The sequence below is a fragment of the Bombina bombina genome, chromosome 1 (genome assembly GCF_027579735.1).
Source record: "Bombina bombina isolate aBomBom1 chromosome 1, aBomBom1.pri, whole genome shotgun sequence".
In the NCBI taxonomy this organism is placed as follows: Eukaryota; Metazoa; Chordata; class Amphibia; order Anura; family Bombinatoridae; genus Bombina; species Bombina bombina.
The window spans coordinates 1,505,470,514-1,505,485,327 of record NC_069499.1 but is presented as its reverse complement, the minus strand read 5'-3'; the positions used below and the strand labels follow the sequence as shown (position 1 = coordinate 1,505,485,327).

The 14,814-nt window shown below is 37.3% G+C and overlaps 1 protein-coding gene across 1 annotated transcript in view; it reads left to right on the top strand.

Moving 5' to 3' along the window:
* Nucleotides 1–980: 980 nt before the first annotated feature.
* The window catches only part of PSMD12 (proteasome 26S subunit, non-ATPase 12), a 50,182-nt gene continuing 36,348 nt past the window's right edge, over nt 981–14,814 (top strand). Inside the window, exons 1-3 of the mRNA XM_053707920.1 lie at nt 981–1,169; nt 6,639–6,698; nt 12,104–12,232. Of these exons, the coding sequence (XP_053563895.1) occupies nt 1,065–1,169; nt 6,639–6,698; nt 12,104–12,232 (294 nt within the window). The 5' untranslated portion in view covers nt 981–1,064. The remainder of the gene's footprint in view (nt 1,170–6,638; nt 6,699–12,103; nt 12,233–14,814) is intronic.

The following is a 14,814-nucleotide window of genomic DNA, read 5'->3' as shown; positions in this document are numbered from 1 at the left end:
CTGTGTGATTTTTGCACATCCAGTGAACTAAAATTACGATTTACACTGTGCATATTTAATACGATTTTTTGCTGTGTAAATTACATACAAATTTTAGGTTTTTGGTAAAATACAATTTTGATGAAGAATTGTGTTACAATGTTTGATCAACCTTAACAATACAATTTTTCCCTGCTCATTTTTGTGTGAATGGTTCAATTATTTGTTTTGTTAGATTTTTAAAATACGAATTGTATTGTGCACTTTTCATATGAAAATGCAGCATACTCCTCTTAGGGAGACACCCTGTATTCAGGATAAAAAGTGGCTTTAGATAATTTCATCAGGGAAATAGAAGTATTGGCGAACATTCTTTAATGTTTGTTCCTTAGGAAAAGTGAGAGACTCATAGGAAGCAAATATATTATAGCTATGGAAATACACTGGCACATATTTTGATACATTGTTGCAAACATTGATACTTTGTATCTAAGTAAACATTAGATTGAACCAATCCGTTGAGTTTTCGTGGAGTCTCTGGAAAGAACAAGTCTTTTTTTTTACACCACACTATACCCCTCTCTTTTGTCTTTGTGGAAACAAACGCTGCTGTAATGATCAAACTCTAAACCGAAACCCAACATTTTTTTTTACATTTTTGTGGGAGAAAACGCAGGTGTCACAGGGTCTCATAAAATGACAATGACATCTCTGAGAGGAGGTGAAGAATATATTGTGTGATAGTGTCGTACAGGGGATACTCCAGTAGCTATAGTGTGCTGAGCATATATTATCTTGTATATATATTGTATTGCATTGTATTTATATGTCTTGTAATGGTTTGTCAGTTGGTAAATAAAGTTGTGACAACTTTCCAGCAACAACAAAAAAAAAAAGTATACAATATCGTTCTTTATCGCTTCCCTGACGTCAATGGAGCGGACATCCTCCGCGCATGCTCATTGCATGGTTTACCTTGTCACTGGGGTCCTCGCTTTGTGTGGTGCCCGTTGATTTTGCCTGCTAGTTGTTGTGCTCTGTGTGTCCGGTGTTCTGTCAGGTTTTGTCTCCGCTCTCGTAACGAGATGTCTGAGGATACAGAACGCTCCGATGGCCGCATTGTCAAGATGGAAGTGGACTACACTTCTACAGTGGATCAGCGGCTCCCGGAGTGCGAGAAGCTGGCTAAGGTGAGAATAAAAGTGGAGAGTGCGGGCTGAGTCATGCCGGCCTGGGTAGGCCTCACCATTAACACTGATGTTGTGATTCTGTCTGTTGCTGGAACACCTAGCAATGCTTTCTTATAGTGAGGGTTCACGGCTCATGGTACTAAAGGCGCTTGCTGTGATACTTTCCCCATAGTTGGAAATAAATACCAAGCTCTTCTGGTTTCAAAATCTCCCCAGCACCCTCAGAGAGTTTCCCAAGAAACTTCAGCTACAGCGGCTGCCTTTTCATATCACCAATGAATTTTAATTAGCTGGTGTTGTATCAAAATTAAACTTTCATGCGATTTTAAGATACATTTCAATTTATTGCTATTGTCAGATTTACTTCTAATGGTATCATGTTGAAAATATTACCTTGGGAGGTTTAGGAGCAGCATTGCTATACTGGGAGCTAGCTGATGATATGTGGCTAGCAATACACGCATATGCCTCTTGTCATTGCCTCACCAGATGTGTTCAGCTTGTTCCCAGTAGTATGTTGCTGCTCTGGTGCTGTCTGTAAATTGATAGGAAAGTCAACATTAAGTTTTCATGATTCTGGTAGAGCATGTAATTGTAAGACTCTTAAACTGACTTTTATTTTCAGATTTACTCTGTTCTCGTGATATCCTTTGTTAAAAAATATGTACATATCCTAGATTACTGAGAGCTAGCTGGTAATTGGTGGCTACACACATTTGTGTTTTGCGATTTATTGGTTTACTAGATGTGTTCAGCTATCATCCAGTAGTGCACAGCTGTTCTTTCAGTAAAGGATACCAAGAGAATGAAACAAATCTGATAATAGAAGTACATTGGAAAGTTTTTTTTAAACCTCTTTGCTCTGTCTGAATCTTGAAAGAAATCAATGTTTAATTTTTCTTTAACTATATTTCTAACTGAGGGTTTGATTAAAAGAACATAAAACCAAAATTTGGCTTTCATGATTCAGATAGCACATGTGATTTTAAACAACTTTCCAATTCACTTCTATTATCAAATTTGCTTCATTCTTTTGTCGGCCTTTGCTGAAAAAGCAGCTATACAATACTGGGAGCTAGCTGAACACAACTGGTGAACCAATGCTAAGAGGAATTTATGTGCAATCAGCAGCTAGCTCCCCATAATGCATTGCTGCTCCTGAGCCAACCTAGGTATGGTTTTCAACTAAGGATACCAAGAGAACAAAGCAAATTAGAGAACAGGAGTTATTTGGTAAGTTGTTTAAAATCGTATGCTTTCCCTTTATCATGAAATAAAATGTTTGCGTTTCATGTCCTTTTAATTCAGCAGCCATAGATAGTTAAGGAATAAGGCCTTGCACTGCTCCATTGAAAGAGTGTGGTGCAGGACTGACATACTGTAAGTACCTCTCTCATATGCGTGGTATACATTTGTTACACAGCCACAAGTCATCTGTAGTGTTATGCCGCTCTGACATAGGAAACGTGGCGCTGTGTCAATACACAGATATAGTCGTCATTTTGAAGTGGCTGTGATTTTTTTTTTTCTTCTTCAAAAACCAGCTTTATTAATAGATAAAAAGGTGTACAGTAATTTATACATTCATGTACTACCCCTAATAACATAAGAAAAGAGAATATATAGTGTTAGTATATATCCAATAGGAGGCGCTATATGTGGAATACTAAAAGTACCTAAACATAAAAACTAAATATATATAAAAAAGAGGGGTGTAAAGATAATAGGAAATGTATAATGTGCAAATGACACAACAATGCACTAGTATAAATAAAGATACAGTCATCAAGAGGATAACAATATCACAATGTGTAATAAAATAACAATGTATAGCTATGCACAAATTGCACCAAATCGGAAGATTCAAAGTCTTATAGGCTATATACTTACAGCTTCCAAACAGGTGTTGATGCAAAGTCCTTAGTCAAGGCACACAGGAACTTCAGCTTGACGCAACGAGGAAGGCAGCACTCTAACTTCACCAAAGGCGATGTGGAGACTCTACAAATGTAACAAGCACAGTACGGAGATACAGGGTACTCACATGTAACAGAGGCACTCAATTATGCCAATAGAAGCTAGCTCTACTCGGGCATTCTCTGGAACCAGCCTATGCTATGTGGGTTGTTAGCCCTCTTCCATTTTTCTGTCCTAGTTCCAGTGTTCCTGTGATCCTGGTTCCAGAGAATGCCTGAGTACAGCAAGCTGGATTGCAGTTTAAAATCCAGCCTGCTTCTATTGGCATAATTGAGTGCCTCTGTTACATGTGAGTACCCTGTATCTCCGTACTGTGCTTGTTACACATTTGGTGCTATTGAGTCGCACATGTGGACCTCTTCCTGTTCTATTCCTTTGCTGTACACATCCCCTAATAACATAATAAACTGAAGAAACGGGAACTTGAAACAAGCTGGGTATCCGTGCCTGGCAAAGTTGAAAATATCACTGGCTGTGAACTTTTTAAGTGCTGGTGCATTACATAAACACACCAAGCTTGCAGGGGCAGCACAGAAAAAAGCATTGTGCACGTCTTTGGGGCTGTTGCTTGGGTGGTGTATTGTCTTTAGAAAGGGATAGACCAGGAAGCACTCATAAGGGATAGACCAGGAAGCACTCATAGATTTTATTTGTGAAAGACCAAGCAGCAGACTTGGTCTGCAGGTTTGTTTATCCAGGATTACTTTTTGTGTCTGTCGAAAAAGTCCCTCTCTGTGTAAGACTGCGCACAAGAAAATCCTCAGCAGTGTTCTCCACAGAAATCTTTGCCTGCTGGATGGCATTAAGAAGTAGCCAGATGGGAGAAGTGTAATCCTTTTATAAAGTGTTGTTATTTGTAAGATATTGAAAGCATACATTAATTGCATAATATAATTTAAATGGATTTAATATCATTTGTGCAGCAAAGATTGGAAGAAAAAAATAACATTAGCTAATTTTAAAGGGACACTAAACCCAATTTTTTTTCTATCATGATTCAGATACAGCATGCAATTTTAAACAACTTTCTAATTTATTCCTATTAACATTTTTTCTTCATTCTCTTGCTATTTTTATTTAAAAAGCAGGAATGTGATGCATAGGAGCCGGCCCATTTTTGGTTAAGAACTTGGGTTATGCTTGCTTATTGGTGGGTAAATGTAAGTGTCCAATAAGCAAGCACTATCCATGGTGCTGAACCTAAAATTGGCTGGCTGCTAAGATTTACATTCCTGCTTTTAAAATAAAGATAGCAAGAGAACGAAGAAAAATTGATAATAGGAGTAAATTTGAAAGTTGCTTAAAATTCCATGCTCTATTTGGGTTCAGTCTCCCTTTAAGCTTAAAGTTTTTCTTTCATGATTCAGAAAGCGTTTGTGATTTAACCCCTTCAGGATAGACACATCCTTCCAAGTTTGGATGGTAAAGGAAAAAGGAAGCTTCAAAAACAGCGCTGATTGACCCCTGAGGGACTGCCTGCATTGCTAGACACGTCCCCCAGTCAGATCAATCGACCCTTCTACACAGAAGGGAGCAGGACGACGGAAAAAGTTAGGACGTTCCATGCTCTCCTAAGGACGCTAAAGCACAGTGCTTTTTGGATGGTATGGCACGTTCTAGAGATGTCAAAGTGTTAAACAACTTTCCAATTTACTTCTATTTTTACATTTGTTTCGTTCTCCTGGCATTCTTTGTTTAAAGAAGCTGCAAGGGTTAAATTCTTGGAGCCAGTGGCTCCCTGGATCCTGGGTTTGTCGAGCCCTGCTCTTAAACATATCTGCTGTAAGGAAGTGGATACATTTTTTAAGATCAATTGGAAGGAAAACACCACACGGTGTAAAGTATCTGCTTTTGGTTAATCTACATAAACGTGTCTATGTGTTGTCTTTATCTCTTCATTATATCATTATTTGGGTGAAAATAGACTGTTTTCCAGAACATAACTGTATTTGTTGGATTATGTGATGACAGATGATTTTTGGAGTGCTTGGTTGGTATTTATATTGGAATAGTGTCCCCAGTTTATCATGAACTGATACAGGAGGGATATTAAAGGGCAATTATAGTTGACAAATTACATGCTCTAATTCCTAGGGTTGTGTGAATACAACTGCTTATTGTGTCAATTTCCACTCAGGACCAGAAGTGCTCTGCTGTTCCTGAGCAGTACTTTAACTGTGTGTTTAACCCATGTGCGGAGGTTAAATACATAATGGTGCAGTCACTAGTTTTAAAATGACATGTTCTAATGATTTAGAGCATGTCATTTTTCAAGTATATTGACCATATAAACTATTTTTTTGTATAATCTAAGAGGGTTTTTAATTGAGGTAACTGATTGAAAAGGACAAACTGCTTTTATACTTGTGGGCATGTCCTTGTTCACCAATAGAGCTGTGGGAGTACAGTTAACCCTGTGTCTACCAACAAGAGTTGCAGTATGTTTCACAGCAGCCCCCACTGACAGCCACTAGTAAAAACAAATAAAGGAAGGTTTTAAAATGTTTTTTTGTGGCTGAGCAGGAAGTGCTCTCCGTGTGAAGAGGAAGTCTGTCATCTCAGTACTTTTAAGGACCAAGTCCAAAACTATTTTGGGGTGCCAGGGTTAATTTTGTGGGTGCCTGGGATAATTGAGCTCTGAGATAGCTATACTATAGCTATATACACACATACAATAGATAACTACATAGCTTTACTGTAGCCAGTGATGGAGTATTGAAATGTTAGGTATAAGGGGATGTTTCAACAGAAAAGAGGCTATTTCAAATAACAAAAGTAAAGGTGCCATTTGTAGATATTATTTTAATACACTCCTTTATGTAAAACATATCATCATTGGGAACACATTAAAGGGGACACTGTCCATTTAAAGTGTCAGTAAACCTTAAAAATAATGTTATATAATTCTGCACATAGTGCAGAATTATATAACATATTAGCCTTATCTGTATAAAACGTAATATTCCCTTTTAATTTTAAAAAACCCCGGCTGTTTTACAGACCCGCTCTCTGCTGAGCGGGTCTGTTTTATTCACACAGCGCATCGGGCCAGCTGTATAGTCACAGCCCGGCTCGACCGCGCCATTATACACGGTGCAGCTCGCTCCTGCTCTCAGACAGAGCAGGAGCGAGCTGCACTTTGTGTTATGGCGTGGTCGGGCCAGGCTGTGACTATACAGCTGGCCCGATGCGCTGTGTGAATAAAACAGACCCGCTCAGCAGAGAGCAGGTCTGTAAAACAGACGTGTTTTTTTAAAATTAAAAGGGAATATTACGTTTTATACAGATAAGGCTAATATGTTATATAATTCTGCACTATGTGCAGAATTATATAACATTATTTTTGAGGTTTACTGTCCCTTTAAGTCAAGATGATGAAGAGCGTTCAGTACACACAACTGCTGTAAAATGTCACATCTAAATATTTCTCACTATTTACATCGCCAGCCTGGTAGACTAGTCTTGTGATTCATTTGCTTAAATCTCTTTCAGGAAGGAAAACTTCAAGAAGTGATTGAAACATTGCTTTCCTTGGAAAAACAGACCCGAACGGTACGAAAATCTGTAATGTTTTAGGATTTATACTATAATCTTTACGATTGTTTCATACATATATTTCCACTGTGATAAACAGACTGCATGTGTTTAGGCTTATTTAGCGCAATCCAGTTATTAATCATCACTGATGTTTTTTATTTACACACATCATATATAGTTGCAACTGATAAACTATTGTTCATCCATTCTTAGAATTTTTTACTTTCCATGTGATGTACAGGGGGATGTGCAGAAGTAACATGTTAAAAGGAATGGAATTGGTATGCATGCTGTATAAGCCATACATTTAATAAGATCTTTTAAAGAGACATACTAGCGAAAAAAACAAACTGTTCTCTTTTTCTACAGAATTTTATTTTTAAATGGACATGGAAGTTGAAATTAAACTTTCATGGTTCAGAGAGAGCATGCAATTTTAATTAACTTTGTAAACCACTTCTGTTATAAAATGTGCTTTGTTCTTTTGGTATCCTTTTTTGAAGAGGCATGGTGTTATTCATTGTTGCAAACACTACTGCCATATGCTTAAGACACATGCACACTTCTGAGTCTACATAGGTATACTTATCAACAATGGATACTGGCTTGATATTAGTAGTTAGACAGTTTTTTTTAATTGCATGCTCTATATCAACCATGAAAATGTAATTTTCATTTTGTATGTCCATTTAAACAATTTCCATTCTTTTACTGTGTATTTTGACTTCAGTAGTCAGAGTTGCACTCCCGGAACTCCCCGTTCTGTTCCATATTACAATAAACCTAATAACTATAGCATATGCGTGTATTCCTCACTTTCGTTTGCCTACCAGGGGCGCGATCCGATATAGATCGCAGTTTGCGGCGCAAGCGAGGGAACCCACGTCGCCCGCAGTTTCAGCTCGCAACTCGAGCCATCCAATATGCGGCGCCGTCACTTGCTAAAGTGGCGTAAGTCTCACAAACCAGCGATGTCCAGAAATCTGCGTAAGTACAGATTTTTGGAGTCGCCAGTGACTTGCGCCACGTTAGAAACTACCGGCGCCTATAAAACCTGACTAAAGTCTAAATCACCCGCACTGTCTAACACGCCTCCTAAACATAGCCCGACACGTCTAACACGCCTCCCTAACATAGCCCGACACGTCTAACCCTCTATCCGCTATCCCCCCTCACTATCCTAACAATAAAAAAGCTATTAACCCCTAAACCGCCGCTCCCGTACCCCGCCGCAACCTAATAAAGTTATTAACCCCTAAACCGTCGCTCCCGTACCCCGCCGCCAGCTATATTATATCTATAACCCCCTAAAGTGAGCCCCTAACACCGCCGCCATCTATATTAAAATTATTAACCCCTAATGTAAGCCCCTTACACCGCCGCCATCTCTATTAAAATGATTAACCCCTAATTTAATCTACCTACCCTGCCGCCAGCTATATTATCTATATTAACCCTAAGTATATTATAGTTAATATAGGTATTACATTATATATATATATATATATATATATATTAACTATATTAACCCTAATTATATTAGGGTTAATATAGTTACTATAGTATTTATATTAACTATATTAACTCTATCTAACCCTAACACCCCTAACTAAATTTATATTAAATTAATCTAATTCATTTATAAACTAAAATATTCCTATTTAAATCTAAATACTTACCTATAAAATAAACCCTAAGATAGCTACAATATAATTAATAATTACATTGTAGCTATGTTAGGGTTAATATTTATTTTACAGGTAAATTGTTAATTATTTTAACTAGGTATAATAGCTATTAAATAGTTATTAACTATTTAATATCTACCTAGTTAAAATAATTACCCAATTACCTGTAAAATAAATCCTAACCTAAGTTACAAATACACCTACACTATCAATAAATTAAATAAACTACAAACATCTATCTAAAAATACAATTAAATTAACTAAACTAAATTACAAAAACAAACAAACACTAAATTACAAAAAATAAAAAAAAATTACAAGATTTTTAAGCTAATTACACCTATTCTAAGCCCCCTAATAAAATAATAAACCCCCAAAATAAAAAAAATTCCCTGCCCTATTCTAAATTAAAAAAATTTCAAAGCTCTTTACCTTACCAGCCCTTAAAAGGGCCTTTTGTGGGGCATGCCCCAAAGAATTCTGCTCTTTTGCATACAAATACAATACCCCCCCCCCATTACAACCCACCACCCACATACCCCTATTCTAAAACCACCCAAACCCCCCTTAAAAAAGCCTAACACTACCCCCCTGAAGATCTCCCTACCTTGTCTTCACCACACCGGGCCGAACTCCTGATCCGATCCGGGCGATGTCTTCCTCCAAGCGGCAAAGAAGAATTCTTCCTCCGGCGACGTCTTCCTCCAAGCGGCAAAGAAGAATTCTTCCTCCGGCGACGTCTTCCTCCAAGCGGCAGCAAAGTCTTCATTCTTCTGGCGGCATCTTCAATCTTCTTTCTTCGCTCCGCCGCCGCGGAGCATCCATCCCGGACGACGACTGAACGACGAATGAGTTACCTTTAAATGACATCATCCAAGATGGCGTCCGCCGAATTCCGATTGGCTGATAGGATTCTATCAGCCAATCGGAATTAAGTTAGAAAAATCTGATTGGCTGATTGAATCAGCCAATCAGATTCAAGTTCAATCCGATTGGCTGATCCAATCAGCCAATCAGATTGAGCTCGCATTCTATTGGCTGTTCCGATCAGCCAATAGAATGCGAGCTCAATCTGATTGGCTGATTGGATCAGCCAATCGGATTGAACTTGAATCTGATTCACTGATTCAATCAGCCAATCAGATTTTTCTAACTTAATTCCGATTGGCTGATAGGATTCTATCAGCCAATCGGAATTCGGCGGACGCCATCTTGGATGACGTCATTTAAAGGTAACTCATTCGTCGTTCAGTCGTCGTCCGGGATGGATGCTCCGCGGCGGCGGAGAGAAGAAAGAAGATTGAAGATGCCGCCGGAAGAATGAAGACTTTGCTGCCGCTTGGAGGAAGACGTCGCCGGAGGAAGAATTCTTCTTTGCCGCTTGGAGGAAGACATCGCCGGAGGAAGAATTCTTCTTTGCCGCTTGGAGGAAGACATCGCCCGGATCGGATCAGGAGTTCGGCCCGGTGTGGTGAAGACAAGGTAGGGAGATCTTCAGGGGGGTAGTGTTAGGCTTTTTTAAGGGGGGTTTGGGTGGTTTTAGAATAGGGGTATGTGGGTGGTGGGTTTTAATGGGGTGGGGGGGTATTGTATTTGTATGCAAAAGAGCTGAATTCTTTGGGGCATGCCCCACAAAAGGCCCTTTTAAGGGCTGGTAAGGTAAAGAGCTTTGAAATTTTTTTAATTTAGAATAGGGCAGGGAATTTTTTTTATTTTGGGGGTTTATTATTTTATTAGGGGGCTTAGAATAGGTGTAATTAGCTTAAAAATCTTGTAATCTTTTTTTTATTTTTTGTAATTTAGTGTTTGTTTTTTTTTGTAATTTAGTTTAGTTAATTTAATTGTATTTTTAGATAGATGTTTGTAGTTTATTTAATTTATTGATAGTGTAGGTGTATTTGTAACTTAGGTTAGGATTTATTTTACAGGTAATTGGGTAATTATTTTAACTAGGTAGATATTAAATAGTTAATAACTATTTAATAGCTATTATACCTAGTTAAAATAATTAACAATTTACCTGTAAAATAAATATTAACCCTAACATAGCTACAATGTAATTATTAATTATATTGTAGCTATCTTAGGGTTTATTTTATAGGTAAGTATTTAGATTTAAATAGGAATATTTTAGTTTATAAAAGAATTAGATTAATTTAATATGAATTTAGTTAGGGGTGTTAGGGTTAGATAGAGTTAATATAGTTAATATAAATACTATAGTAACTATATTAACTATATTAACCCTAATATAATTAGGGTTAATATAGTTAATATATATAATGTAATACCTATATTAACTATAATATACTTAGGGTTAATATAGATAATATAGCTGGCGGCGGGGTAGGTAGATTAAATTAGGGGTTAATCATTTTAATAGAGATGGCGGCGGTGTAAGGGGCTTACATTAGGGGTTAATAATATTAATATAGCTGGCGGCGGTATAGGGGGATTAGATTAGGGGTTAATAATTTTTATATAGGTGGCGGCGGTGTAAGGGGTCAGATTAGGGTATAGATAAGGTAGATGACAGCGGTGTAAGGGGTTCTAATTAGGGGATAGATAAGGTAGATGGCGGCGGTTTTAGGGGCTCACAGTAGGGGGTTAGTTTATGTAGATGGCGGCGGGGTCCGGGAGCGGCGGTTTAGGGGTTAATAACTTTATTAGGGATTTTGGGGGGGGATCGCGGTTGACAGGTAGATAGACATTGCGCATGCGTTAGGTGTTAGGTTTATTTTAGAAGATCGCGGTTGACAGGTAGATAGACATTGCGCATGCGTTAGGTGTTAGGTTTATTTTAGCAGCCAGTTTAGGGAGTTACGGGGCTCCAATAGTCAGCGTAAGGCTTCTTACGGCTGCTTTTTGTGGCAAGGTGAAAATGGAGTAAGTTTTCTCCATTTTCGCCACGTAAGTCCTTACGCTGCATATTGGATACCAAACTGCGCTGGTTTGGTATACCTGCCTATAGCCCAAAAAACTACGGGCGACGGCAGAAATATACGCGCTTAACTTCTAGGTTACGCCGTATATGTGATACCAAACCCGCGCAAATATTGGCGTCGCCGGCTTTTGCGGGCGACGATTTTTATCGGATGGACCCCCAGCTGTATCCTCATCTAGAGTAGCATAGGGGCTCAAGTATAAGTATATTTACCAGAGCCTCAACTCACAGTACAGTAATAGGAAATTGTTTTCAAAAAATAAAATGCTCCCACAAAATAAAGCATATTGTTACCATAAAATGTGATTTGAGAATAATATGATGAGGCATTAGGACATTAGTTTTCTTCTTCTGCCAATTCCATATTAGTTGCAACTGTATTCCGCAATGCTAAATCAGATGCAGAGATGCAGTGCAAAATTAATTTGCTTTTTATTTCATATTATATAGCATTATACTCTGTGACTTAACATTTGATATGATTGTATTCAATTTTCATTGTACTTTTATTTATTTTGTAATGTCCTCAACAACAAAAAACGTGGATTGTGTCATCTGATGTAATCTGTGGTCCATAAATAGACCACGACCAACTCTGAGGGGCAAAAGAATAATATCTCTCTAAAAAAAAATATCTCTCTATGTTCCATGGTTTTGTTATTTTTTTTTGTTCTTTTCTCTGTAATTGTGTTTATGATTGGCAGGTTCATTGTCCGACCTTTAGGTGGACAACAATAGTCCTTTTCATTGTATGTTTTACTTTATATACATTGTGTTTATTTCTACAGGCTTCTGACATGGTATCTACATCTCGTATCTTGGTTGCTATTGTAAAAATGTGTTATGAAGCTAAAGATTGGGACCTGCTTAATGAAAACATCATGCACTTGTCAAAGCGCAGAAGCCAGCTCAAACAGGTGAGTGTAAATGGTGCACTTTTTACAGAAGAATCACAGTAAAAATGAAGACTTTGTACCGTAGCTTCATTTTTTGAACATGTTCCATAATTTCCCTCCTTTGTGGAAGAAAAGTCTTCAGACTGCGCTGTCTTGCTAAATGATTTAGTCTGCATTGAGGAACCCAGGAAGATAAGATCAGTCATGCTATGATCTAGGTTCCTACCTGCTTGCAGTTATTCATTAGCGTACGCTATTTTTGCACTACTGTGTTTAAAGGGACAGTAAAGTCAAAATTAAACTTTCATGATTCAGATAGAGCAGCAATTTTAAACAACTTTCCAATTTACTTTTATTAACAAAATGTGCACAGTCCTTTTTATATTTACACTTTTTCGGTCACCAACTCCTACTGAGCATGTGCAGGATTTCACAAAATATACATATAGGCATTTGTGATTGGCCGATGGCTGTCCCATGATGGAGTGGAAATAGACATAACTGAAATTTAAAAAAATAAAAAATCTACTACTCATTTGAAGCTCAGACTAAGTGCTATAGCGTTGTCTTTTATCATGCATTTGCTGATTATGCAAATCTACTGTATTTAATGGTCCTTTAACACCAATGAAGGGAATATTAGCTACAGTCCCTCTTAGTAGGCACCACACATTGATCAGGAAGTACCTTATGATTAGAGCCTACATGCATATACCACTTCCAATTGGCTCATTGGCTTTGCCCTGCTCAGTAGCTGCAGTGTGTTTGGGCTACCAAGCAGGTCTTTAGTTATGTGTTTAACATTTTTTTGCAGGGGTAAAACACAAGGGGTTTAGTTCCAATCATTCTGAAATTTGTATCATAACAATCACAATCTCACCAAGTCATAACTCCCAGGAGACTCAATCTCCATTGTTCCACAGCAGCAATGTTAACAAATTATCATTGCTGTTGATCACCTACATCAGAATCAATACACGGAAAAATATAACAGTCTCCTCTCTCTCTGCATCTTCTCCAGTCCTCACAAGTAACATGGCCCATACTAGTGAATGATTCATTTTATAGTGGATAAATTGGGCTTAGTACATGTGTTATGTGTGTTTTTTAAATTTGATAAAATTGAGTTTTTTTTTATTAAAATACATTTTTTTATGTAATTTACTGATAGCTATAGATTGTTATTGATACCTGTATCGATTTTGCTAATATCGGTTTCTTGTAGCTATGTTTTTATTTCTGTTTTTACAAGTATTTTAATTGATGATTACTGGTTCAGTATCTTTATTTGATGCAGTTCAGTTGTTTTGTGGTTGGTTGCACAGGTGGCACCATTTTGTTTGGATCTGAGCAAGTGCAGATCAGTGGACGATATTGTTACCTTTTTATAAGTTGTTTTTTTGTTCCATCTGTGGGTGTTGAGCATTTATCAAGTTCATTTGGCTGTTAAATTTGATGTATCCATTTTTGTTGTCGGGTGGTTTGTGATCACTGAACTTGACGCTCCATTCATTTTATAAGGGGAATTTTCCAATATCCACTCTATTTTTCTAAAACAGAAATGATGTTGACGTTTATAATTCCTCTGTTGATGGAAAAACAGCCAATAAACACGATTGACAAGATAGTAATCAACCCCATAATTGGCAAAGCGCACTAATGATGCAGTTATAAGCAAATAAACTTAAAATTAAGTTAACATCATAAGATTACTTATCGTTTGTTCTGACTTAAAGGGCCACTGTAAGTAAATATTTTCTATGCCTGTTACTAACTAACTACCCCAAATACGCTTTTTATCAATAGCATTTCATTAACATATCTCTACCGTATATCATAAATCTTGTCTGCAAATTTAATTGTTTTCCAAACCCACTCCGTGGGTATCCTTTGCTCTGTACCAATCCGTTTACAATACCTAGGTTTCAAAATGGCGCTTTAAACACAAAGTTATTGGTTTAAGTATTTTGAACATGCAGTGCAGAAAATAGTGGGCAGGATAACGTGACATCATCGGCAAATAAAAGATATAACTTTTAGAACGTTATGAAACTTCGTTTTGGAGAAAATATAGTTCAGTAGGTTTTAATTAATGTTTATTAACTTTAATATGTTAGTTGTTTAGCTTAAAAATTATAACAGAAAGTAATCCTTTAAGTCTTGAAACGGAATTTGGCTCATCCTTTATATAAAAAATCATCCTGAACCATTTAACTCTCCTACTGAAGCTTGGGATAACTTAGCAAATACTAAGAGTGTTGTGTTTTTTGCAGTACTAACTAAATCCCACTAGAATCATAGAGGATGCTTTTTAAGGTATTTATCCCCTTAACATGCAGCAAATGCACTACCTTATATTTGTCTCAGGAAAGATTTGTCTTGCTAGAATCGCTATAACATTTTTTTTTTTTGGGTAACCTCATGCATGGCACGTAACACAACTTAATTAGCTCCATCCTTCCCTTTAATAACCCACTCAAAATAGTATGGTACCCCAGGTTTTAGTCCTGACTGAGCCATTAATCTATGTAGCTTGTTCATTGGGCAAAATACATATTATTTTTAGCTTCTGAATCTGCATAAATCAGATAAGTATTCTGTAA